Source organism: Larimichthys crocea, chromosome XXIV (genome assembly GCF_000972845.2).
Source record: "Larimichthys crocea isolate SSNF chromosome XXIV, L_crocea_2.0, whole genome shotgun sequence".
NCBI lineage: Eukaryota > Metazoa > Chordata > Actinopteri > Sciaenidae > Larimichthys > Larimichthys crocea.
This window is the reverse complement of record NC_040034.1, coordinates 8120118-8147978: the sequence shown is the minus strand read 5'-3', so window position 1 is coordinate 8147978 and position 27861 is coordinate 8120118. Positions and strand designations below refer to the sequence as shown.

At 44.5% G+C, this 27861-nt stretch overlaps 1 protein-coding gene across 2 annotated transcripts; it reads left to right on the top strand.

Annotated features, from left to right (window-relative positions):
- Window positions 1-1114: 1114 nt before the first annotated feature.
- dync1h1 (dynein, cytoplasmic 1, heavy chain 1) lies at window positions 1115-27595 on the top strand. 2 transcript variants are annotated; one of them, XM_019257317.2, is made up of 77 exons: window positions 1115-1497; window positions 2696-2783; window positions 2959-3132; window positions 3262-3517; window positions 3648-3834; window positions 3928-4199; window positions 4307-4534; window positions 4621-5274; window positions 5374-5796; window positions 5948-6127; window positions 6249-6398; window positions 6501-6647; window positions 6855-6995; window positions 7126-7302; window positions 7515-7625; window positions 7713-7832; window positions 7962-8201; window positions 8326-8481; window positions 8625-8738; window positions 8834-8944; window positions 9054-9263; window positions 9400-9546; window positions 9651-9817; window positions 9928-10101; window positions 10217-10571; window positions 10665-10859; window positions 10956-11238; window positions 11323-11423; window positions 11521-11680; window positions 11829-12069; window positions 12146-12329; window positions 12474-12686; window positions 12794-13032; window positions 13146-13302; window positions 13394-13618; window positions 13741-13971; window positions 14100-14240; window positions 14390-14623; window positions 14833-15039; window positions 15156-15277; window positions 15370-15535; window positions 15641-15804; window positions 15914-16043; window positions 16146-16279; window positions 16414-16528; window positions 16620-16781; window positions 16888-17102; window positions 17180-17384; window positions 17503-17676; window positions 17791-17910; window positions 18079-18199; window positions 18425-18620; window positions 19351-19468; window positions 19556-19771; window positions 19871-20083; window positions 20268-20395; window positions 20522-20675; window positions 20777-20923; window positions 21055-21205; window positions 21319-21572; window positions 21702-21836; window positions 21934-22028; window positions 22113-22287; window positions 22448-22523; window positions 22625-22785; window positions 22884-22995; window positions 23104-23288; window positions 23387-23500; window positions 23630-23800; window positions 24081-24298; window positions 24390-24493; window positions 25536-25744; window positions 25962-26115; window positions 26259-26401; window positions 26532-26700; window positions 26891-27015; window positions 27145-27595. In XM_019257317.2, the coding sequence occupies exons 1-77, from the start codon at window positions 1248-1250 to the stop codon at window positions 27271-27273; spliced, it is 13923 nt and encodes a 4640-aa protein (XP_019112862.1). In that variant the 5' UTR covers window positions 1115-1247; the 3' UTR covers window positions 27274-27595. The 2 variants fall into 2 exon arrangements, with proteins under 2 accessions (XP_019112862.1, XP_027130998.1); XM_027275197.1 differs by lacking the exon at window positions 18425-18620 and adding an exon at window positions 18800-18995 and having other exon boundaries at window positions 1248-1497.
- Window positions 27596-27861: the final 266 nt, after the last annotated feature.

Genomic DNA, 27861 nt, shown 5'->3' with positions numbered 1-27861 from the left:
GTAATTCACTTATAGCAATATATTGTATGTATGTATTGTGTGTGGGTGTGTGGGTGTTTCTGATAGGAACACACACACAGTATAGAATTAGACCAATAAGTCTGAAACTAACTAACAATGATGCAGCTTCTTTGTTATGTCCTCAGAGGTCTCAGAGTAAATTTGTTCGTATGTAGGTTAATATTATACATTACACTTCCCCAAAAGCTCAAAAGGCACCATATTTATTACCAAAATGGATCATATTTCATGGGATCAACCTTTATTGCTTCTGTCGATCTGCCTTTTATATGCTTCCTGTAGTCTTTTATTCTAATAAACAGCAATTAGACATCAAATAAATGCAATTCTCAATACCATGAGTCTGCAAAAAGTGCATTTATGATAATGTCAGTCCAACTGTGACAGTGTGTAATTCACTTATAGCAATATATTGTATGTATGTATTTGTGTGTATGTGTGTGGGTGTGTGTGTGTTTCTGACAGGAACACACACACAGTATAGAATTAGACCAATGGGTTTGAAACTAACTAACAATGATGCAGCTTCTTTGTTATGTCCTCAGAGGTCTCAGATTAAATTTGCAATTCTCAATACCATGAGTCAGCAAAAACTGCATTTATGATAATGCCAGTCCAACTGTGACTGTAACCAATATATTGTATGTATGTATTGTATATGCACACCTTGCACAGGCTAAATATATGACACATTTCTATATCTATCTATCTATCTATCTATCTATCTATCTATCTATCTATCTATCTATCTATCTATCTATCTATCTATCTATCTATCTTCACACATTGTGCAGTGAATTAGTAACACCATTATTAAATGTTTAGCACTTTACCTTTCACATCTTTTGTTGTAAAATGTACTGTAGTTGTAGTTGAGGTTTTCTCATTTTATTGCTGTATCATTGGAGACAACTCCCTCTCTCCCCCTATCTGCCGTTGACGGTTAAAACAAAAAGAGAGAGAAAAAAATGTGATTTGTTCGAACTGCATTGTGGGTGTTGTAGTTTTCGGCTCATATAGACCAGTGGAACACCCATCACGTGAACGACAAATACCACAATCCATTGCGCTAACAAACTTGACTGCACGGTTGCGGCGTTTTGACAGCGGCAGTCAGCCTCTGACCTAGCTCGGTATCTGTTGTATCCAGCCAACGTTATCCTCGTCTCTTTGTTCAACTTTCACGCCGCCAGCCGGTCACAGTTGACCGCTTCAAAAAAAAAAGCATGTCTGACGGTGGGGGTACGGAGGAAAACTCCGGGACCATGGAGGTGTCCGCCGTACAAACGGTCGCCGACACGTCGGTGTTGCAGAAGCACATTCGGAAACTGGTGCCGCTGCTCCTGGAAGATGGCGGCGAGGCCCCGGCCTCACTGGAAACCGCCCTGGAGGAGAAGAGTGCCGTGGAGCAGATGAGGAAATTTCTCGCCGACCCACAACTTCACACCATTCTTGTCGAGAGAAGTGCACTCAAAGGTATATTTAGAAAAGAAGAAGCTAGCTAATGTTATGCGAATATGAGGCCGGTCATTGTTACATTAATGTGAACGCAACACGTCTGTAGCTTTGATACAGACAAACATAACGTTAACAAAGTTCATAGTGTATGTGAACTAGCTATTATGATTATTTGATAGTTGACTAGACAACGGTGTTAGTTGGCTTGCTGTCTCCATCCATGACTACTGTGAGACAACTACGCCACAATGGGTGGGGAAGAGAAAACAGCTAACGACACAACAATAGCCTCCAACATTTTTAAGGTGTGATACTGGTTAACTTGAGCTTAAACATTTTGCAATGACAGCCTAACACAAATAACACAACAGTGTTGTTTACACAGGAGAAAATCACAAAGAGAAAGGAGTCCTTTGTGATAACTAGAAGTCATGTTGTGTGTTGTGTCATCATGTGGACCAGCTTGTGTAAATAGACACATTATGTTCAGTTTCCTCCAGGCAATTGAAGCCTGAGCTTGCCCTTAGTAATGTTTTATGAGCACTGAACCTTGATCGCTTGATACTGCACATGACTGGCCTCTAGGTTTTGGATTCCCAGTCAGAGAGTCACTGTTTTTTTTCTTTGCTCTAATAATACTGATGCTGCAATGCAGAGAGTGCAGGTTCTGCAGATGGCTATCTTTAACTACAAGACATGACCTCACTTGTAAAGGAGGGTGGGGGACATAGATAGATAGATAGATGGATGTGTACGATTGCACTGTCATCTTGCTGCAGTGGTTCCCAATCGAAAGTTAAATCATTTACTATGATAGGCAAAGCAAATAATAAAAAAAGGATCCGCATTGAAGGTTACATTTATTCAACAGTATCCTATTTTTTTTTACTGCTCATCCACCTGCAGTGGCTCATTTTAGATAAACTCAACCCCTCATGTGGCACATTTTACTTGTTAGTGGAGTATTTTTATCATATGTCTTAACAGCTTGATTTCAGTGTGGAAAATGAATATTGCAAACACATGATCATTGATTTAGACTGGAAGAAGTGAAGAATTAGAGTCACCTTTATTGGCCAAGTATGTGTAGACATTCAAGAAATTAGACTCTGATTTATTACCCTGACATTCTTTACAGAAACTAAAGAAGACTATAGCTGCATATATGTAGATATATGTATGATCATTTCATATATTGTATTTATTCTTTACACAGAGGATGTTGGAGATGAAGGAGAGGAGGAGAAGGAGTGCATCACTTACAACGTCAGCATTGACATTCACTATGGAATCAAGTCGAACAGGTAAATGATGCATCTAATGCACTAAAATAAAAGAGGGTCTTCTTTTCAGCCCTGTGATTTCATCAGTAAAACTGACTTAATAATGCACTAAAATATAATTTTTAATTAATTTACTGCATCATTAAATTTCTGTTAATTCTGGACTGAGTGTTTTAACACTTTTTTTCCCCCGCAGCTTGGCTTTGATCAAGAGGACCGGTGTCATTGATGCAGACAAGCCCATATCAACCCAAGTTCGAGTTCTGACTTTGAGTGAAGATTCTCCTTACGAGACGCTTCACTCGTTCATCAGCAATGCTGTGGCTCCTTTCTTCAAGTCCTACATCCGTGAGTCTGGCAAGGCAGACAGGTAATCCTCAATTATCTCTTATACGTCTGATTAGACTCTATTCTAATAAAAGGAATCATTAACTCAGCACAGAGGAATAATTTTTACAGAGTCTTCATCTGTGTTATAATCTCTGTCCTAACCCTGTAGAGATGGGGATAAGATGGCTCCCTCAGTGGAGAAAAAGATCGCTGAGCTGGAGATGGGCCTTCTCCACCTGCAGCAGAACATTGAGATTCCTGAGATCAGCCTGGTCATCCACCCTATCATCATTAACATTGCCAAGCAGTGCTATGAGCGTGGGGAAAAGCCCAAGGTCACTGACTTTGGTGACAAAGTGGAGGACCCAACGTTCCTTAACCAGCTGCAATCTGGAGTCAACCGCTGGATCAGAGAGATTCAAAAGGTAAGAGAGATCTCTACATCAAATTTAAACAATTATGCTGTTACTTTTATTTAATAATAAGTATATAGAAAAATAAGTTTCACTTGTACTCTAAAGTGGGTTTATTTATCTCCACCAATGCTCTCATCAGGTGACGAAGCTTGATCGTGACCCAGCTTCAGGAACAGCCTTGCAGGAGATCAGCTTCTGGCTGAATTTGGAGAGAGCCCTCAACAGGATCCAAGAGAAGAGGGAGAGCCCTGAGGTTCTGCTCACACTGGACATCCTCAAACATGGCAAACGTTTCCATGCTACTGTCAGCTTTGACACAGACACTGGTGAGTGACAGCCACTTGAAACTATTTTGTTTTACTTCTGTTGCCTTTACTTAGAGATTCATTATTTGTCCTTTTTCTACTTCCAATTTACAGGTCTGAAACAGGCAGTGGAAACCGTCAATGACTACAATCCCCTGATGAAGGACTTCCCTCTCAATGATCTGCTCTCTGCTTCTGAGCTTGACAAGATCCGCCAGGCTCTCGGGGCTATATTCACTCACTTGAAAAAGATCAGGAACACCAAGTACCCTATCCAGAGAGCACTGCGTCTAGTCGAGGCCATCTCCAGGGACTTGAGCTCCCAGCTCCTCAAGGTGTTGGGCACCAGGAAGCTCATGCATGTTGCCTATGAGGAATTTGAAAAGGTTGGCAAAGTTATTGAACTTTTTCACCCTAGTAGTATGCTCTTATTTTACCTTCTACTCAAAATATTATACACTTCCCTAAATTACCTTTAAACTTCTGTGTGCAGGTGATGGTGGCATGCTTCGAGGTGTTCCAGACTTGGGAGGACGAGTATGAGAAACTGCAGGTGCTTCTGAGGGACATTGTGAAGAGAAAGAGAGAGGAAAACCTGAAGATGGTGTGGCGTTTGAGCCCCGCCCATAGGAAGCTTCAATCACGTCTGGATCACATGAGACGTTTCAGACGGCAGCACGAGCAGCTGAGGGCTGTCATCGTCCGTGTGCTGAGGCCTCAGGTAAAGTACTATCAGCATTTGTAGTGGCCACAGTTGCTGTGGCCATATTTAACTAAATATTAATTAATAACTGGTTTTGTCCACAGGTGTCTGCTGTGCCACAACATGCCCCTGGAGAGACAGTTGAGCCTCAGGACATGAAGGTAGCTGGAGTTCTCTTTGATGCTGCTGATGCCAATGCTATCGAGGAGGTCAACCTGGCATATGAGAATGTCAAAGAGGTCGATGGCCTGGATGTGTCTAAGGAAGGCATGGAAGCCTGGGAAGCCGCCATGAAGCGTTATGATGAACGTATCGACCGCGTGGAGACCCGTATCACTGCCCGCCTGCGTGATCAGCTGGGAACCGCCAAGAACGCCAACGAGATGTTCCGCATCTTCTCCCGCTTCAATGCACTCTTCGTGCGTCCCCACATCCGCGGCGCCATCCGGGAGTACCAGACGCAGCTCATCCAGCGTGTGAAAGATGATATTGAGTCACTGCATGACAAGTTTAAAGTGCAGTATCCTCAGAGCCAGGCCTGTAAGATGAGCCATGTCCGAGATCTGCCACCTGTGTCTGGCTCCATCATTTGGGCTAAGCAGATCGACCGTCAGCTGACTGCGTATATGAAGAGAGTGGAGGATGTTCTGGGAAAAGGCTGGGAGAACCACGTGGAGGGGCTGAAGCTGAAACAGGATGGAGATAGCTTCAGGGCTAAACTCAATACGCAAGAGATATTTGATGACTGGGCACGCAAGGCAAGTACTTCAGAATATTATTTTACCTTTTTTCAATTAAAATGCATGTTTTTAACTTCTGTTTTTAAATGTTTGTTACTCCTTTCTCTTGTAAAACAGGTGCAGCAGCGTAACCTTGGTGTCTCTGGCCGCATCTTCACAATTGAGAGTACTCGTGCCCGCGGACGTACCGGAAACATGCTCAAGCTTAAAGTCAACTTCCTCCCAGAGATCATCACCTTGTCCAAAGAAGTCCGCAACCTCAAGTGGTTGAGCTTCCGTGTTCCTTTGGCCATCGTCAACAAAGCCCACCAAGCCAACCAGTTGTATCCATTCGCCATCTCTTTGATTGAGAGCGTGCGCACCTATGAACGCACTTGTGAGAAGGTGGAGGAGAGGTCCTCCATCTCCCTACTGGTGGCTGGGCTTAAGAAAGAGGTTCAGGCTCTCGTCACTGAAGGCATCACTCTGGTCTGGGAGTCATACAAGCTGGATCCCTATGTTCAGAGGCTGGCTGAGACCGTGTTCAACTTCCAGGAGAAGGTCAGTGTGGAGGAGCTGTCACTATACTAACTAAATGGTTACAAAATACATCTTGTGCATACTATCCTTAATGTCATTTTCAAATGAAACAAGTGATATTGTTTAATTGTCCTAAACCTTAATTATTTTTTTTCTTATGTATTATTTCCAGGTGGATGACCTCTTACTGATTGAGGAGAAAATAGATCTTGAGGTTCGCTCTCTGGACACTTGCATCTTCGACCACAAGACCTTCACTGACATCCTCAACCGAGTCCAGAAGGCTGTGGACGACCTCAATCTCCACTCCTATTCCAACTTACCCATCTGGGTCAACAAGCTCGACATTGAGGTTGGCACAATAAAACAACGAAGCATTATTTGTTATTCTCATTCAATTAGATTGCTTTTTTTTTCATGTAACTGGTCTGAATTGTTTGTAAACTGTATTTGTTTCTGTTTTGTTTTCATAGATTGAACGTATCTTGGGAGTGCGTCTGCAGGCTGGACTTAAGGCCTGGACCCAGGTTCTCCGTGGCCAGGTAGATGACAAAGCTGATGTAGACATGGACACAGAGGCTCCACAAGTGAGCCACAAACCTGGAGGAGAGCCCAAGATCAAGGTAAATATTGTAGTGACTCTGTGTTGCCTTTATATTTATTTTAGTGATTATTCATTAATCCTTCTGGGACAGAGCTGAATATTCTGTTATTTTCCTTTTCAGAATGTTGTCCATGAGCTGAGGATTACTAACCAGGTGATCTACCTGAACCCACCGATTGAAGATTGTCGCTACAAGCTCTACCAGGAGATGTTTGCCTGGAAGATGGTCATACTTTCCCTTCCTAGGATCCAGAGCCAGAGATATCAGGTAGGGATGTCTGAATGGTTTAAGTAATATGACTGTGATCCCCGCTTCAGAAAGCCATGATCAGAATGTGATTCTGAATGTTTGTGGTATGCAAGCATGTAACCAAGATGATTTATATTTTCTAATTTTTAATATAGTTTAGATATGACATATGGATTTTGTGCCCTGTTACGCCTTGATGCAAGTTAATCTGTCATTCTTCACCAGGTGGGAGTCCACTACGAGCTGTCGGAGGAGGAGAAGTTCTACAGAAATGCCCTGACCAGGATGCCAGATGGCCCTGCAGCCTTAGAGGAGGCCTACAATGCAGTCGAAGACATTGTCACCGAGGTGGAACAGTATGTCAAGGTAGGAGTCATTTTGTTATACCAACACAAAAAGTGTGTAGTACGTACTGCTGATAGAAGTACTTTGATCAATCACTTTGTCCTTTTTAGTTTGTAAGAGTCCATCTCTTTTCTTTGTTGCCCCTGTCTAGGTGTGGCTGCAGTACCAGTGCTTGTGGGATATGCAAGCTGAGAACATCTACAACCGTCTGGGTGAAGATCTCACCAAGTGGCAGGCCCTTCTGGTCCAGATCCGCAAAGCACGTGGAACCTTTGACAATGCAGAGACACGCAAAGAGTTTGGACCTGTGGTCATCGACTATGGCAAGGTAATGATGACTTACCGTGTTGTATTAGAACAATATATTTAGATAAACAACGTTTTAAATTTTATTTCACAGAAAGTCTTCGATCTCTTCTACGTAAAGTAAAATGCAGTGCTTAATTTTAATTTGTAGTATTTCAGTGCTGCTCTTTTTGTATATGTGTTATATGTTTGAGTATTGGCTTTTCAAGTGTTTTTACTTGTCGCTAACAACAGGTCCAGTCCAAGGTCAACTTGAAGTACGACTCCTGGCACAAAGAAGTGCTCAGCAAATTTGGCCAGATGCTTGGCCAGAACATGCAGGACTTCCACGCCCAGATCTCCAAGGTAACACATAATATGAGAAAGATATATATTTCTTTTTTGTGAACTTGATCACTTTTTCTCAGTTTTCCTTTTCTGCTTCCTTAATAGTCCCGTCAAGAACTGGAGCAACATTCTGTCGACACAGCTAGCACCTCAGATGCTGTCAACTTCATCACGTATGTTCAGACCCTGAAGCGCAAGATCAAACAGTTTGAGAAAAATGTGGACGTAAGTACTAAAAATAAGTACTCTAAAACATTCAGTATCCTTCCCTTCATTCTTTTGTATCACTGCACACTTTAATAAGACCAATTTAATTCAGAGATCTAATCAGATTCTCTGTCCTTTTACCCGTAGTTGTTCCGTAATGGACAGCGTTTGCTGGAGAAGCAGAGATTCCAGTTCCCTCCATCTTGGCTCTACATTGACAACATTGAAGGTGAATGGGGTGCCTTCAGTGACATAATGAAGCGCAAGGATACTGCTATCCAGCAGCAGGTGGCCAACCTGCAGATGAAGATCGTCCAGGAGGATAAAGCTGTGGAAAACCGCACCACTGACCTGCTCACTGACTGGGAGAAGACCAAACCAGTTGCTGTAAGATAAATGGAACCTCTAGAATTGGAATAAAATAATTTGTACAGAATATGATTCTATTGTGGCAGAAGTGGCTTGAACATTTTTTATTTCTATTTGTCTAACTGGTCATTTGTTTCACCAGGGTAACCTGCGTCCAGAGGAGGCCCTTCAGTCTCTGACTATCTATGAGGGCAACTTTGGCCGTCTGAAGGATGAAAGAGAGAAGTGTGCTCGAGCCAAAGAAGCCCTGGAGCTCACTGATACTGGCCTGCTCAGCGGCAGTGAAGAGAGGGTGCAGGTAATGCCTGCAAACATTCACATCAAAGCATTTAAATCATCAATCAAAGGCCAAGTAACAATAAATATCTCAGTAGTTTGGTACAGGAATCAAATGGACTCACTTAACATTGACTTTCTGTCCATCTTTGGTGTGACTTGTAGGTGGCATTAGAGGAGCTGCATGACCTGAAGGAGGTTTGGTCCGAGCTAGCAAAGGTGTGGGAGCAGATCGACCAGATGAAAGAGCAGCCATGGGTGTCTGTACAACCTCGCAAGGTAACAAATCCACAATGATCATTCAAATCCTCGAATCTGAACTATTAATATGTGAAATTCTTGGGATATAATTATTCTTGTGTTTGTGTTTGTAGCTTCGTCAGAGTCTGGATGCTCTTCTGAACCAGCTGAAGAACTTCCAAGCAAGACTGAGACAGTATGCCTCCTACGAGTATGTCCAGAGGCTGCTTAAGGGATACCTGAAGGTCAGACAGCTAGTTTTCCCCACTAAGCACAAATCTTGACTCACAAGAAAATTTTAAATTGGTTATAAGATTCTCTCTATAATCTCTACCTATTCCTTCCTCTCACCAGGTGAACATGTTGGTGATTGAGCTGAAATCAGAGGCTCTGAAGGACCGCCACTGGAAGCAGCTCATGAAGCGGTTGCATGTAAACTGGGTCCCGTCAGAGCTGACACTGGGACAGATCTGGGATGTGGATCTGCAGAAAAATGAGATGGTGGTGAAGGATGTTCTCCTGGTAGCCCAGGGAGAGATGGCTTTGGAGGAGTTCCTCAAACAGGTGAAGAGGAGAAGCCCTCAAGAGAATATGCAGTGCAGTTGTGATGCTCATAGTACAACTCCTGCACAGTGAAAATAATAAAAATTACTCTCTGGTTTGTATTTTTAATAATAATTCTGTATTTTTTGGTCCTAAGATCCGTGAGGTGTGGAACTCGTATGAGCTCGACCTGGTGAACTACCAGAACAAGTGTCGTCTGATCAGAGGCTGGGATGACCTCTTCAACAAGGTCAAAGAACATATCAACAGCGTGTCTGCCATGAAGCTGTCTCCATACTACAAGGTAAACCGACTGACATGTAGCATTCTTCAAGACCGTAGTTTATTAATTACAGATGTATGTTTTCAGAACTGCATCAACATCATGCTCTGCTTTCTTTCGTCCAGGTGTTTGAGGAAGATGCCCTGAGCTGGGAGGACAAACTTAATCGCATCATGGCTCTGTTTGACGTTTGGATTGATGTCCAGCGTCGCTGGGTCTATCTGGAAGGCATCTTCACTGGCAGTGCTGACATCAAACATCTGCTGCCTGTAGAAACCCAGAGATTCCAGAGGTAAATGAAGGACCCTTATTTTTACAATATATTTTACCAAACGAAGATTGACTTCTGTAACACATTTTTAATTAGTTACTTTAATTAGTCTCTCTGTTTTTATTCCACAGTATCAGCACAGAGTTCTTGGCACTGATGAAGAAGGTGTCAAAGTCTCCCTTAGTGATGGATGTGCTGAACATACAGGGAGTGCAGAGATCTCTGGAGCGACTCGCTGACCTTCTGGGAAAAATCCAGAAGGCCCTTGGAGAATACCTGGAGAGAGAAAGATCCTCATTCCCCAGGTAAGAGGATGATAACGGGATGAAGGGACTGTGTCTGCATATAAAACACAAAACCTAAAACAAATTTCACAGTCATACATTCATTTACTACCCATCACACTCTTTTTGTTTTCAGGTTCTACTTTGTGGGAGACGAGGACCTGCTGGAAATCATTGGTAACAGCAAGAACGTGGCTAAACTGCAGAAGCACTTCAAGAAGATGTTTGCTGGTGTCTCCAGCATCCTGCTCAATGAGGACAACACTGTGGTGCTGGGAATCTCCTCCCGCGAGGGTGAAGAGATTGTCTACAAGACACCAGTCTCCATCACAGAGCACCCCAAGATCAACGAGTGGCTCACACTGGTGGAGAAGGAGATGAGGGTGACACTGGCCAAACTGCTCGCTGAGTCTGTCACAGAGGTCACATCCTTCAACAAGGGCACAGCCGTTGACCTAAATCAGTACATCGACTGGATTGATCGTTACCAGGTTGGTATTGAAAGCATTTATTTTATGCATAACACACCTGGAAATCAAGCAAAGTTAATATAATTTTACTTGATCTGTTTCCTCTCTTCACAGGCCCAGCTGGTGGTCCTGTCCACACAGATCGCCTGGTCTGAGAACATTGAATCTGCCCTGACGACTATTTCTGGTGGTGGAGACATGACACCCATGCAGGGAGTACTGTCTAACGTGGAAGCCACCCTTAATGTGTTGGCTGACACTGTGCTGATGGAGCAGCCTCCAATCCGCAGGAGGAAACTGGAGCACCTGGTTAGAGAGATTTATTTTTTAAATACATTTTTTAAGAATATTGTCCTATTTTATTTTTTTAAATGTGTCTGAATTCCCTCCTCTGCTCCATCTTAGATCACAGAGCTGGTGCATCAACGTGACGTGACCAGGACTCTGATCAAGGACAAGATCGACAACCCCAAGTCCTTTGACTGGCTGAGCCAGATGCGCTTCTACTTCGACCCCAAGCAGACAGATGTCCTGCAGCAGCTATCCATTCAGATGGCCAATGCCAAGTTCAACTATGGCTTTGAGTACTTGGGTGTTCAGGACAAACTCGTCCAGACCCCACTGACAGACCGTTGCTATCTCACCATGACCCAGGCTCTGGAGGCCCGCCTTGGAGGATCACCATTTGGTATGGAAGGTTTTTTTTGTAAGAAATGGAGATTTTGATAAAGTTCACATATAAAACAATTTACTAAGTTTGTCCTCTATTTAGGTCCTGCTGGCACAGGGAAGACTGAATCAGTGAAAGCTCTTGGTCACCAGCTGGGCCGCTTTGTCCTGGTCTTCAACTGTGATGAGACCTTTGATTTCCAGGTACATGACTGCATTGTCTTGTGATCTATAATTTGTTTTAAAGGATGCCTTGGTTTTTCATATTGGTCATTTAACTTACAAATGTCTTTTGTTTTAGGCTATGGGTCGTATCTTCGTGGGTCTGTGCCAGGTGGGCGCATGGGGCTGCTTTGATGAGTTCAATCGACTGGAGGAGAGAATGCTGTCTGCTGTCTCCCAGCAGGTTCAGTACATCCAGGTGGCCTTGAGGGAGCACAGCAACCCCAACAGAGACAGGAGTATGTACAGTATAATATGTGTGGGAACAGATCTGTCCTTTTAATGACAATGTCCAGATTCAACTTAGTATCTTTCAAACTCTTCAAGTTCAAATTTTCAGATACCCACCATTTTTTATAATTAAATACATATTTGTCACTCCCTCAGGTGTGCCAGTCATGACAGAGCTCCTGAACAAGCAGGTGAAGGTCAGTCCAGAGATGGCCATCTTCATCACCATGAATCCTGGTTACGCTGGCCGCTCCAACCTGCCTGACAATCTGAAGAAGCTGTTCCGTAGCTTGGCCATGACCAAGCCCGACCGCCAGCTCATCGCCCAGGTCATGCTGTACTCTCAAGGTTTCCGCACAGCCGAGATTCTCGCCAAGAAGATCGTGCCCTTCTTCAAGTATGTACCGTTTTTAAAACGCTTTAAAAGAACTTTGAGAGACGTTCTCTGAATTTATTCCTTGCCTCTATTTCAGGCTGTGCGACGAACAGCTGTCATCTCAGAGTCACTACGACTTTGGCCTCCGAGCACTCAAGAGTGTGCTGATCAGTGCTGGTAATGTCAAGCGTGAGCGCATCCAAAGGATCAAAAAGGAGAAGCTGGAGCGCGGAGAGATCGTTGATGAGAATGACATTGCTGAAAACCTTCCTGAACAGGAGGTATGGAAAATTACATATTGTAGAACTTGTAATGAAATTCAAATATTATTTTTATTACTAAATTTCATCAGCTCCGGCAGATCTGATTTGAGAATCCAAATGGAAATTTGAGGAGCTATTTCACTCTGTGTCTTGTTACTGTAGATCCTTATCCAGAGTGTGTGCGAGACCATGGTTCCCAAGCTGGTGGCAGAAGACATTCCTCTGCTCTTCAGCCTCCTGTCAGACGTCTTCCCTGGAGTCCAGTACCACCGTGGAGAAATGACAGCTCTGAGGGAGGAGCTGAAGAAAGTCTGTGCGGAGATGTATCTCACCTACGGAGATGGTGATGATGTGGGCAGCATGTGGGTGGAGAAGGTATGTAGCTGGAGTCAACATATCTTATTAAATGTGCCCAGAAGTGGTGAGTTGTACAGTCCAGTGTGCATACTTCTCTGAAACTTTGTCATGTATCTTTTTTGTAGGTGCTCCAACTGTACCAGATCACACAGATCAACCACGGTCTGATGATGGTGGGACCTTCAGGTAGTGGGAAGTCCATGGCATGGAGGGTGCTGCTCAAAGCCCTGGAGAGGCTCGAGGGTGTTGAGGGTGTAGCCCACATCATCGACCCCAAGGCCATCAGCAAGGACCACCTGTATGGAACCCTGGACCCCAACACCCGTGAATGGACCGATGGCTTGTTCACACACATCCTCAGGAAGTGAGTCATGTAACACATCAATTAAATCAACTCAGGTCATCTTTGTCTTGCCAACTAGGACTTTTTTTTTAAATAGCTGTGGCATGACATTTTTTTTCTTCTTTCAATTTCAGAATCATTGACAATGTTCGAGGTGAACTGCAAAAGCGTCAGTGGATCATCTTCGATGGTGATGTTGACCCTGAGTGGGTTGAAAATCTCAACTCGGTTCTGGATGACAACAAGCTGCTCACCCTGCCTAATGGAGAGCGTCTCAGCTTGCCACCAAATGTAAGAGCACAGCACTTTCAATGCATGTGTCTGGTTTTGTCTCACTATAGTCTAAGCTTGCGGCATTAACCTGAAATTAATTTCACTCTAGGTGCGTGTAATGTTTGAAGTACAAGACCTGAAGTATGCCACCCTGGCCACTGTGTCTCGCTGTGGTATGGTCTGGTTCAGTGAAGATGTCCTCAGCACCGACATGATCTTCAACAACTTCCTGGCTCGCATTCGCAGCATCCCACTGGACGAGGGAGAGGATGAAGCTCAGCGCCAGAGAAAGGGCACAGATGACGATGAAGAGACTGCATCACCGATGCTGCAGGTAATTTAAAGGAAGAAAATATACTATTAGGAAAACCGAGAACTCTTAAGCAAGGAAAATATGCAACAATTTATTCAAGGACAGTTTAACCGATGTCCTGTTATGTTTTTTTTTTTCACTAGATCCAGCGTGATTCTGCAGCCATCCTGCAGCCTTACTTCACCTCCACAGGCCTGGTGATCAAGGCCTTAGAACATGCCTCCAAGATGGAGCACATCATGGACTTCACCCGTCTACGCTGCATGGGTTCCTTGTTCTCAATGCTGCACCAGGCCTGCCGTAATGTGGCACTCTACAATAACAACCATCCCGACTTCCCCATGCCTATTGAGCAGCTGGAAAAATACATGCAGGTAATGTTCTGCTTTCTGCTCTTCATATACCTGAAAGAAACATACCTGTCTTATTGTTTATAGATCAACTTAACCACTGCTAATGAATACATGTTTTCTGACCAATTTGTGGCATTATCTTTCTACAGAAATATCTGATCTACGCTGTGCTGTGGTCCTTCTCTGGTGATGGACGCCTGAAGATGAGGGCTGAGCTTGGAGAATACATCCGTCGCATCACAACTGTACCCCTCCCTGCTGCTCCAAATGTCCCCATCATTGACTATGAGGTACAGCCTCTCAATGGTTGATTGTCCTCTTGAGTAAATTTAAAAGAAAATGTTTCTCTGTATTTTCAAGTTACTGAAAGCAAAACTAAAACTAGTGCAGTCTTTTAATTTCAGAATAACCGTTGTATTGTTTTCTTTGTGTCTTGCAGGTGTGCATCACTGGTGAGTGGCAGTCCTGGCAGGGCAAGGTGCCCCAGATTGAGGTAGAGACCCATAAGGTGGCATCTCCGGATGTTGTGGTTCCCACCCTGGACACTGTTCGCCACGAGGCTTTGCTTTACACATGGTTGGCAGAGCACAAACCACTGGTGCTGTGTGGACCTCCCGGCTCTGGAAAGACCATGACTCTGTTCAGCGCCCTCAGAGCGCTACCTGATATGGAGGTGAGAGAGTGGATAAAATATTGATAATAAATTATTAGCCTGACTTTTTACATCCCTGTGACAATTGTAATGTACCAGAAAGCTCTTACACATCATTAAAATACCATTAAGATTTAGGAGTTTAACACATTGTAAGTTGTTGAATGTTGATTGAAGGAAATGGTTTTGTTATTGTCAGTATTTGTAATTTTATCCCTACTCTCTACCAGGTTGTGGGTCTGAACTTCTCCAGTGCCACCACTCCGGAGTTGCTGCTGAAGACCTTCGATCATTACTGCGAGTACCGCCGCACACCCAACGGTGTTGTCCTCGCCCCTGTCCAGCTGGGCAAGTGGTTGGTGTTGTTCTGTGATGAAATCAATCTGCCGGACATGGACAAGTACGGCACACAGAGAGTCATCTCTTTCATCAGACAGGTATCCATATCCATTGCTTACCCAATTTCACCTTAACATCCTGGCTATTTTTTTGAGACTGTGAACTGAAATCATAGCAGCATTAAAAAAATAATAATGTTGTGCTTTCTTTGCAGATGGTGGAGCATGGAGGTTTCTACCGCACCTCAGACCAGACTTGGGTCAAGTTGGAGAGGATCCAGTTTGTTGGAGCTTGTAATCCTCCCACTGACCCTGGCAGAAAGCCTCTCACACACAGGTACAATACTCAGACTTTACACCTAATTAGAACAATAATATAATAATATATTGAGCCTTAACAGTGACCATGTTGTGGTGTGCTCTTTCTAGATTCCTCCGTCATGTTCCTGTGGTGTATGTGGACTATCCAGGCCCAGCCTCTCTTACCCAGATTTATGGAACTTTCAACCGTGCCATGCTGCGCCTCATCCCCTCTCTACGTACCTATGCTGAGCCACTTACTGCTGCTATGGTTGAATTCTACACCATGTCTCAGGTAAAGGCCATTACAAACAAGAATTAAGACATATGTTTCATCACTTTTCATTTATTTTCAGTTACAGTTTTCCTAATTTTCTCACATATCCATTTCCCCCTTCAGGAGCGGTTCACCCAGGACACCCAACCTCACTACATCTACTCTCCCAGAGAGATGACCCGCTGGGTGAGGGGAATCTTCGAGGCCCTGCGGCCACTTGAGACTCTACCTGTGGAGGGTCTCATCCGCATCTGGGCCCATGAAGCTCTCCGCCTCTTCCAGGACAGGTGAGTGCATAGAGGCTGAGCTTTATCACTCTAAGCAGAGATTATTCTCATCTACTAAAGTGTGTTTTTTAAAGAGTGATAATGTAGTTAATCTTAAACTGTTTTCCAGGCTGGTTGGTGATGAAGAGAGAAGGTGGACAGATGAAAACATTGACGTAGTTGCTCTCAAACACTTCCCCAACATTGATAAAGATAAGGCTCTCAACAGGCCCATCCTCTACAGCAACTGGCTCTCCAAGGTAAATCAGAAACAGGTTGAACATTGGTATTCCTGCTTTGGTAAGGATGCTGAGAATCTTGAGAATCTCCAGTTTGACCAAGTTCATTATTTGTAAATGCAGGACTACATCCCAGTGGAACAGGAGGAACTGAGAGACTATGTGAAGGCCCGTCTGAAGGTCTTCTATGAGGAGGAACTTGACGTCCCTCTGGTGCTCTTCAATGAAGTTCTGGACCACGTTCTGAGAATTGACCGGTGAGTAACAGCTTCAGCTCATGCCTGTTGCTTGACTTCCCATCTTGTGTTGGACTAGAAATTATCAAGAAATTAGAAGTTCACGTCTGAAAAGTGTTTTGTAATGCATTTCAAAATGATCTATCCTCCTCCAGAATCTTCCGTCAGCCTCAAGGCCATCTCCTTTTGATCGGTGTGAGTGGAGCAGGAAAGACAACTCTGTCTCGCTTCGTGGCCTGGATGAACGGACTTAGTGTGTACCAGATCAAGGTAGGTAGAACAAAACATGAAGATATTTGGGGGTATATTGCTACAATAGTCTGTGTTCGATTTACTTATTTTTGTATGTTTATGTTTTTAGGTACACAGGAAATACACTGGAGAGGACTTTGATGAGGACCTCCGTACAGTGCTGCGTCGCTCAGGCTGTAAGAACGAGAAAATCGCCTTCATCATGGATGAGTCCAACGTGCTGGATTCTGGTTTCCTTGAGAGAATGAACACACTGCTGGCCAACGGAGAGGTAACATGCTGCCATCATGATCTGCTTCAATGCAACTCATTGGGGAACAAGATGACAGCACAGCCTTTCAATTTATGTAAATGTTATTTTTACCTGTTCTTTGTAGGTTCCTGGCCTGTTTGAGGGAGATGAGTATGCCACCCTGATGACCCAGTGTAAGGAGGGAGCCCAGAAAGAGGGCCTGATGCTCGACACGCACGAGGAGCTGTACAAGTGGTTCACCAGCCAGGTTATCAGGAACCTCCATGTTGTTTTCACCATGAACCCCTCATCAGAGGGCCTGAAGGACAGGGCTGCCACATCACCTGCCCTCTTCAACAGGTACGGACGCACATGGTGGACACTGGAAATAAATTAATTGACAAGCAGGGAGTTGACTGTAAACTTTTCTGTGTCAGGTGTGTGCTGAACTGGTTTGGAGACTGGTCCACGGAGGCCTTGTATCAAGTGGGTAAGGAGTTCACCAGCAAGATGGATCTGGAGAAACCAAACTACAAGGTGCCAGACTACATGCCCATCGTCTATGACAAACTGCCCCAGCCACCATCTCACCGTGAGGCTATTGTCAACGGCTGCGTGTTTGTACATCAGACACTTCACCAGGTACGGATGTTTCCAAGTTTGCAGTGGTGGTTAATGAGATGATGGTGCAATTTGCTGCAGTAACACATTTAAGGGTTTGCTAATGCATACTTCATATGGTGTTGGTAACTCTGCACAGGCTAACAACCGTCTGGCTAAGCGAGGTGGACACACAATGGCCATCACTCCTCGCCACTACCTGGACTTTATCAACCAGTATGCCAACCTGTTCAATGAGAAACGCAGCGAGCTGGAGGAGCAGCAGATGCACCTCAACGTCGGTCTCCGCAAGATCAAAGAGACTGTCGATCAGGTACAGTAAATTTGTATCTACTTTATTTATTGTGCACAGTGGCACAATGTCACTTTTGTCAATGTTGCCGGCTGCTGCCTGCTCTCGTCTCACTGCTTAATTGTACTCCTCAAGGTGGAAGAACTTCGTCGTGACCTGAGAATCAAGAGCCAGGAGTTGGAGGCTAAGAACGCTGCTGCCAATGACAAGCTGAAGAAGATGGTCAAAGACCAACAGGAGGCTGAAAAGAAGAAGGTAAAGAACAATAAATCATTCTGTGGTCGTTTTATTTTTCTTATTCTTCATAAAAATCAACTTAACCTCTTGATAATGTGTGTTTAAGCTTGTAGTGCAGCGATCCCACTGCACATGTGGATTAACTGATGCATAAAACTATACTTGTGTACTTTAATGTGATTCCAGGTGATGAGCCAGGAGATCCAGGAAGCTGTGTACAAGCAGCAGGAGGTGATCAAGGACAAACAGCTGAGTGTCAAACAGGACTTGGACCAAGTGGAGCCTGCTGTTATTGAGGCACAGAATGGTACAGTAGTATATTTACTCACAGCAATCTTTACTGTGTATTGGAAGTGTTGTTGCAGTATGAGTACAACAGTCTGTAAAAATGGAAGCACACTATTTTTCTTACATTATTATAATATTTGGTGTAAGGGGTTTTGGTTAACAGCTTGATCTTTACCTCCATCCTCCCATCATCACTGCCCCTTCCTTGTCATAATCCACATCCTTATTCACCTGATGTCGATAGCTGTTAAGTCCATTAAGAAGCAGCACCTGGTGGAGGTGCGTTCCATGGCCAATCCACCCGCGGCCGTGAAGCTGGCCCTCGAGTCCATCTGCTTGCTCCTGGGAGAGAGCACGACTGACTGGAAGCAGATCCGATCCATCATCATGAGGGAGAACTTCATCCCCACTATTGTTAACTTCTCTGCTGAAGAGATCAGGTGACATAAGAAACAATGTATTCTGCAGTTGTTCACTAAAGCTCTCTCCCTCTCCCTCTGTCTCTCAACCTTTCAATCTGTTCCATATTCGTCTCTTCTTTTACCCGACATGTCCCCCGTTCTCCCTCTCTTCTTCCGACTTCTTTCTTTCAAACACATTCCTCCTTCCCCCTAACTAGCGGTGAGTTCTATTAAGCGGCAGCACCTAGTAGAAGTGCGGGCTATGACCAATCCCCCAGGTGCAGTCAAGCTGGCCCTGGAGTCTATCTGCCTTATGCTGGGCGAGGAGACCAGTGACTGGAAAAAAATCAGACAAGTTATTATCAGGGACAATTTCATCAGCAGCATAGTCAACTTTTCCTCTGAGGAAATGAGGTACCGGTATCACAATGTCTGTCTAGTCACAACACAAATGAGATCAGTGAATCAGTCTAATAATTCAGTGGCAGCATGATCAGAATTTGATTTTTAGGTTTTGTGAATCAGAAAATGAGCTGATGGTAACACCGACGACCATCTTTGTTAGCTGTCGTCATGATTTTGCATTTCTCACTGTAACGATGGTAGAAATCGCACCCCTTCTCCACCCCAAACAAATCTGAAGTCATCCTGTGCAATATTTCCTTTTCCCGTGATTCATGATAATTGTTCCACACTTCACATCGGAGTATTTTACAGTGCAGATTTCTGCTTCTATTCTAACTCCTTGGACTGTTTCTACGTCATCCAGTGACTCCATTCGTGAGAAGATGAAGAAGAACTACATGTCCAACCCAAGCTACAACTATGACCAAGTCAACAGGGCTTCTCTGGCCTGCGGACCTATGGTGAAATGGGCAATTGCTCAGGTAAGGAAGCCAAAACAATATGAAAGATGATTACTGGGTAAAGAGAGTATACATAGTAACGTGTAACATGCTCTCCCACTCTCCTAGCTGAATTATGCTGACATGCTGAAGCGTGTGGAGCCTCTGCGTAATGAACTGCAGAAGCTTGAGGATGATGCCACAGACAACAAGACAAAGGCAGAGGAAGTGGAGCAGATGATCAGAGACCTGGAGGCTAGCATCGCTCGCTACAAGGAAGAGTACGCCGTCCTCATCTCGGAGGCCCAGGCCATCAAGGCCGACCTGGCTGCTGTTGAGGCTAAGGTAACTGATCATCCAACCAGTGTTAACTTCCTCTCTGTATCTTCTCTAGTTTAAACTGTCATGCAGCATTTTTTCTGAACTCTTGCTCTCTCCTCCCAGGTGAATCGCAGCACAGCCCTGCTGAAGAGTCTGTCGGCTGAAAGGGACCGCTGGGAGAAGACCAGCGAGACCTTCAAGAACCAGATGTCCACCATCGCTGGAGACTGTCTGCTCTCTGCAGCTTTCATTACCTATGCCGGCTACTTTGAGCAGCAGATGAGACAGAATCTGTTCACCACGTGGTCTCACCACCTGCAGCAGGCCAACATTCAGGTAGTTAAAGCTCAGATACAAGTGGGCAAAGTTATGGTTAGTGGATTTTAAGAAGCTGTATGCCAAATCATGGATTGGGACTTTTAATATAATATTTCTGTTTGACTGTTGTTCTTTTAAATGTGTCTCAAGACACACACATACGCTGAGGACTTAATATCTACCATGTATCCTCCCCCAATAGTTCCGTACCGATATTGCCAGAACGGAGTACCTGTCCAACGCTGACGAGCGGCTCCGCTGGCAAGCCAACTCCCTCCCAGCTGATGACCTCTGCACTGAGAATGCCATCATGCTCAAGAGGTTCAACAGGTCAGTATCTTTCTCTTCTAGCGTTGTAATGTTTCATAACTGTTGTAAAGCATTTCTCAGCATTAATTAGCCTTGAGTTGATTTGACTTCAAATGTTGTTCTGTTTGCCACAATTGCCCTTTCTAGGTACCCGCTAATCATTGATCCATCAGGCCAGGCCACAGAGTTCATCATGAATGAGTACAAAGACCGAAAGATCACCAGAACCAGTTTCCTGGATGATGCCTTCAGGAAGAACCTGGAGAGTGCCTTGCGGTTTGGTAACCCACTGTTGGTTCAGGTATGGAGAGCTACTACACACTGCCATCATTTAATCGCTCATTGTTCATAGATCAAGGATTTGTTCATTTATACTCATTCCTTCTCTTTTTTGCTCTTAAGGATGTAGAAAGTTACGACCCAATCTTAAACCCGGTGCTGAACAGAGAGGTCCGCAGGACTGGAGGACGTGTCCTCATCACCCTGGGAGACCAGGACATCGATCTGTCACCTTCATTCGTTATCTTCCTTTCTACACGAGACCCAACGGTGAGTAGGCTGTCATTTAGGCATTTAGTTATACATAATGTAATGTAATGTAATTATTTAACTAATTTTAATGAATAGAAGTAAATTATTGTACAAAGAAGTGAATCTGTGTTATATGGTGTCTCGTACAGGTCGAGTTCCCACCAGACTTGTGTTCTCGTGTTACGTTCGTCAACTTCACGGTGACACGCAGCAGCCTTCAGAGCCAGTGTCTCAACGAGGTCCTAAAGGCTGAGAGGCCTGATGTGGATGAGAAACGCTCCGACCTCCTGAAACTGCAGGGTGAGACAGAAAAAAGAGCTGTGCCGGCACAATGACAGGGGAAGCAAGATGATTCAGACAGTGGAAAAAGAGTTGAGTGGAAACCTGATCAAAAACCTTTCTCTGTCTTTTAGGTGAGTTCCAACTTCGCCTGCGTCAGCTGGAAAAATCTCTGCTCCAGGCCCTCAATGAGGTTAAAGGTCGCATCCTTGACGATGACACCATCATCACCACGTTGGAGAACTTGAAGAAGGAGGCAGCTGAGGTGACCAGGAAGGTGGAGGAAACCGATATCATCATGGCAGAGGTGGAGGCTGTGTCACAGCAGTACCTGTCTCTGTCTTCTGCCTGCAGTAGCATCTACTTCACCATGGAGTCTCTCAACCAGGTTTTTAACCTCTTAATTCTACTAAAACAAATTAATTAATACATTAAAATAATGTAAACATGCAGCAAATAATATTTTTAATCAGTGAGAAACATTTCAAATACAAATACTTTTTGTATATTTTTTCAGATGCACTTCCTGTACCAGTACTCTCTTCACTTTTTCCTGGATACCTACCACACTGTGCTGTACGAGAACCAAAACCTCAAGAGCATCAGCGATCATTCACAGAGACTCGCCGTCATCACCAAGGACCTCTTCCAGGTATGACCCACACATTTTGAAAACAGAGACTCCCTTTCTTTCGTCGTACGATTGGAAACAACAATTTGCTCACGTCTGTTTTTTTGGGGGGATGTAGGTGGTGTTCAACAGAGCAGCCAGAGGCATGCTGCACCACGATCACATCACTTTTGCCATGCTGCTGGCTAAGATCAGCCTAAAGGGCATAACCAGGTGAGATGCCAGTTTAACACTAATGTACCACCAGAGGTAGTAAAGAGGTATAAATCTTAATCATTTCAATTCATCTCTGTCCAGTGAGCTCTCATATGATGTGGAGTTCCAGCACTTCCTGCGTGGTAAGGAGATCGTCCTGACTGGCATGTCACTGCCTAAAGTGAAAGGTCTGACCAGTGAGCAGAGCGAGGCCATGGTCCGCCTCAGCCGCCTGCCGGCATTCAGCGACTTGGTGGACAAGGTTGAGGCTGATGAGGTGAGTATTGACAGATACGGTCCATCTGGTTTCATTGATATTGTGATAAACAGAATCTGCATATGAACAAACTTCTGTTGAATGACTCTTAATAAACAACGTTCTTTGCATACAAACTGTATCAGTGATGGTTATATTTGTTTTTGCTCTGTTACTTCAGCAATTCTTCATGTGGATTGAGAGCAACACTCCAGAGCTGGCTGTTCCTTATCTGTGGTCAGAGGAGAAGCAGTCCAGTGAGTATATAGACTGTATTCATAGTTTAGAAATGATGCTGAAGCATGAAAGTCAAGCAGATATTGATTTTTACTCTTGATGTCTGATCTTCTCTGTTCAGCTGTCATTGGCCAGGCTGTACACCAGCTGTTGCTGATTCAGGCCTTCCGCCCCGACCGCCTGCTGGCCATGTCGCACATATTTGTATCGATGGTGCTGGGAGAGACCTTCATGAACATCATCGAGCAGCCTCTTGACCTGGCTAATATTGTTGACAGCGAGGTAGTAAATCAATATTTCCTTGTTGCTTTACTGCAGAGGTGTTTGCCATCGTCAGTGTTGTTGAACTTGTTGCCGACATTCGTCTCGTGTGTCTGTAGGTGAAGCCCAGCACTCCAGTGCTGATGTGTTCTGTACCAGGTTATGATGCCAGCGGTCTGGTCAGAGATCTGGCCGCTGAGGAAAACAAACAAATCACCTCCATCTCTATCGGTAAGGAAGGATGCTGATTTTGCTCTTGACACACAAATAAGATCCTCAAGTCAAAGGTTCAGTGAGGATGTTATTGTTATTAAATGTTTGTTTTCTTACTGTCCACAGGTTCGGCTGAGGGCTTCAATAAGGCAGACAGGGACATCAACACTGCTGTCAAGTCTGGCAGGTGGGTGATGTTGGAGAACGTACACCTGGCCCCCGGATGGCTGATGCAGCTAGAGAAGAAGCTCCACTCCATGCAGCCTCACGCCAGCTTCAGGCTTTTCTTGACAATGGAAATCAACCCCAAGGTAAACCTTACTTCTTCAACAATCTCGATAATGAAGACTACAGTGACGTAGTTTAGGGAAGCTCGTTTCGAAGTCACAGCACTGTGTTTTCCTGCCAGGTGCCCGTGAATCTGCTTCGTGCCGGTCGCATCTTTGTGTTTGAACCTCCTCCTGGTGTCAAGGCCAACATGCTCAGAACCTTCAGCAGCATCCCTGTGGCTCGCATGTGCAAGGTGACTTAATCTAGTCATACCAACATGTACACTTGCACTTTTCCATGAAAAGCTTAATCATTACCATCAGTACTGTCTGCACACTTCCTCTACATTCACCGTCTTAATGTTTACCCCATGCTTCCACAGGCTCCCAACGAGCGTGCTCGTCTCTACTTCCTGCTGGCTTGGTTCCATGCAGTCATTCAGGAGCGTCTGCGCTATGCACCACTGGGCTGGTCCAAGAAATACGAGTTTGGAGAGTCTGACCTCCGCTCTGCCTGTGACACCGTTGACACCTGGCTGGACGACACTGCTAAGGTTGGAGATTCATTTTCGCAATCATATACAGTGCTTTAAGAACAAAAACGATGTGTTGCCAATAGAAACTTCTATGAATGACGCATAAAGTCACAGCTCTTGCCTCAGAAATTGGACATTCTTTTTGTGTTGATTTCTGGCCCCTGTGGGCAAAAGCAGCAATGTTTGAGTATGAGGGAAATCCAACCAGAATAGAATAACTATACCGCCAATCCCGATGGTCTGGTTTGTTAATTAGTTATTGACAACCTTGTTACACTTTGCCTCTACTCACACACAGGGTCGTCAAAACATTGCACCAGACAAGATCCCCTGGGCGGCTCTGAAAACTCTGATGGCCCTGTCCATCTATGGTGGCCGCATTGACAATGAGTTCGACCAGCGTCTGCTGAACACCTTCTTGGACCGCATCTTCACCAAGGGAAGCTTCGACAGCGAGTTCAAACTGGCTCTCAAGGTCGACGGGCACAAGGACATCAAGATGCCCGATGGCATTCGGTGAGTAGTGGCTTCTGATTGCCTCACATAAGAATAATAAAAGAATGTTCCTGATAACCGGTTAGAAATGATGTATTCTGATGTGTTACAGGCGGGAGGAGTTCATGCACTGGGTGGAGATGCTTCCCGACACTCAGACTCCATCTTGGCTCGGGCTGCCCAGCAATGCGGAGAAGGTCTTGCTCACCACTCAGGGTACGCCACCGCCGGTCATCTCCTTCATCTGTACTCTGGTGTTCTGTCACTGGACCCACAACACATCCTGGTTCTTCTTCCTCAGTCCATCTCTTCAGATTTCATGTTTTCACAGGGCTGATCATTCTCTGTTGTAGTGTCTTCACTCTCTCTGTTGTAGTGTCTTCACTTCTTTTTTGACAGGGTGCCTCGGTGCAACGAGATCGAGATCTTATTTTTGCGTTTGCTTTGGGCAGAATATCGTGTGTGTGTGTGTGTGTGTGTGTGTGTGTGTGTGTGTGTGTTGGTAAAGAATATGTGCTCCTGCAGCTAATCTCTCATCTTCACTTCACCAGTTAGTTTTCTGTATAACAAGTAGCTTCCAGTTAGTCTGTATTTTATTTAGCTGTCTAGTTGCAGCCATCATACTTTAAAAGGTGCTCTGCCCAAAGGAAGGGTGTGTGTCCTCACCCTCCAGCAGCTGTATTTCGCAAGCCATCATGTCGCTTTGCTAAAATACCCCAACCCCCACCCTGAGATTAGGATCCCAAGCCACGTGCCCGCCTGTCCCTTCAATCACATCCTCCCTCCCCGTTTTGTCAGATTGATTTCCACAACTCCTCCAAACTCCCACAATCCCAGCTGCAGAAACATCCACTCCTGCCATACCTCCCTTGTCCTTCATCCTCATTCCCACTCTTTAGTTTCTCTCTCAAACCTGTTACCCTACATTGGTTTTGTTCATTTCTTTTACAGATCCAGTCGAGAATGTGGTTAATTTATCTACTTTGGAACTATATTGAATGTTGCATTTCAAATCTTGCCTGAAGCCTTGTGTTGTGTGTCCTGCCCAGTTTAGTCCTAATTTATTTCTTTGTTGTCTGGCACAACTCCTTTTTTTTTGGTTTGTTTTTTTGGACAAACTTATATTAACAAACCCTCGAGTTAAGCTGTTTGTTTCTTTGTTCCACTATTAATTTCTTCTCCCCCTACCTCCCACCATGGCCCTGTCTTCCACCTCCCTTCCTGCTCACTCATTCCCTCCCTCCGCCGGGCTGCACAGGCACTGACATGATGGGTAAGATGCTGAAAATGCAGATGTTGGAGGATGAGGATGACCTTGCCTATGAGACGGAGAAGAAGGAGCGCACCTCGTCCACATCCGATGCCCAGCCGGCCTGGATGAGGACTCTTCACACCACTGCCTGCAACTGGCTGCAGCTCATGCCCCAAACAGTCAATCCACTCAAACGCACAGTGGAGAACATCAAGGTAATGGCAGACATCAGAGGATAGTTGGTTTGCTAGCAGGTTGGCTCTGTTTTTTGATGTTCTAAAGTTTTTACCTTTTATGAAGTCAAATGAAAAATCAAAGCACAGGTTTGAATTTTAGCAGTTGAATATTTGCTTGTTTTTCTTTGCGTCACTGAATCTGTCCAACTTCTGTGTTTGATTTAATGTCTTCTTTGTCCAAACACACAAACACCAGGACCCACTGTTCCGGTTCTTTGAGCGTGAGGTGAAGATGGGCGGCAAGATGCTGCAGGAGGTCCGTCAGGATCTGTCCGACGTTGTGCAAGTGTGTGTGGGCAAGAAAAAGCAGACCAACTACCTGCGCACACTCATCAGTGACCTTGTGAAAGGTAAAATTTTACTCAGCTGTTTGAAGGTGAATTAAAGTAAAATCATTGCACACTTAATAAAATTCAGTTCTGACCAACAAGATGTCCTTAAAAAGATTTAACTTGGAAGGACTGACTGGTATACACCTGTTTTTTTCCCCTAGGCATCCTCCCTCGCAGCTGGTGTCGGTACACAGTCCCAGCCGCCATGACTGTAATCCAGTGGGTGGCAGATTTCAGTGAGCGAATCAAACAGCTGCAGCAGATTTCCCAGGGAGCTGCCAGTGGGGGTGCAAAGGAACTGAAGGTACAGTTTGGTTAACTATTTGTGTACAGCGTTGAATAAACTGTGACTTTTTAATAGTATGTCATTCCTTTCCTAATTGACGGTCACTAACGGCACCGTTATTTTCCGCTTTCTTTTTCTTCTTCTACAGAACATCCACGTGTGTCTCGGCAGCCTGTTTGTGCCAGAAGCTTACATCACCGCTACCCGCCAGTATGTGGCCCAGGCCAACAGCTGGTCTCTGGAAGAGCTGTGTCTGGAGGTCAATGTCACCACCGCCCAGGGTGCCACGCTGGATGCCTGCAGTTTTGGAATAAAAGGTCAGACAAGCAGCACGTCATCTGCTGTAGACAGAATTTTCATACCAAGGTTTAAATTGTGGCAATACGGGACTATTTAAAAAGTAATACTCACAAAAATATAATTACATTTGACTGTCAAAATTAAATTTTGTTCTAATATACATAGGATATTTGTTCTAATATCAAACACGGTCACTGTTTCTCGCAGGTCTGAAACTGCAGGGAGCTACTTGTGCCAACAACAAGCTGTCTCTGTCCACCTCCATCTCCACCGAGCTTCCTCTCACTCAGCTCCGCTGGATCAAGCAGAGCAGTGCTGAGAAGAGACACATGGTATGAACAAGATATGTACACACAATACAGACAGACAGTTTACTGTCAGACACGATGCTGTCAAATTGAGATTTTGTCTTTGGTTTTGGATGAACCACTCATCACATTTATTTTCTCTTCTCGTTGCAGGTGACTCTGCCTGTGTACCTGAACTTCACCAGGTCTGACCTCATCTTCACTGTGGACTTCGACATCGCCACCAAGGAAGATCCACACAGCTTCTATGAGCGTGGAGTTGCTGTCCTGTGCACCGAGTAGATGAAACAAGTCACTCCTGAGGGACCAGAAAGTCTTGATTATTTAACCACACATAATCACTTACATTCATTGCTTCTTAACCAACATTTAAAAGTAGTTTGTAGCCTGTTGCATTCCAATAAAAAAAAGCGTAGTTATGAGTATTCGTGGAGCAGAAACGAACATGTAACAGTTCTTAGTGTTAGAAGGTCATGGGCATGTTGTCAGATGGTAAATGAAGGGAAAGTGAAACTTGGGAAAAGTAAAGTTGGAAGTCTGTTTTTATGAAAGTACCTGTATGTTTTTAGATAAAATAAAGCTTGTTGGGATGAAATTAACTGCATTAATGACTTCAGTGTGGTGTTTGTGTATTAGACAGTTGTATTAGTAGATGATTGATTTAGCATTGCATAGTTCTTCTGTTTTTCTTTCACTAAAGATGAACTTGGATAATGGATAATGCAAAAAGAGGGTATGGTTTCATGTCAAATGAAATTTTAATGAATGAAACAAGGAACTGGATTGGCCCAATTCAAATGTCTGATTACCTAATTTGATTAGATTTATTACATTTGTCACTATTAGAGAGACTTATCTGAGGGGAACCCC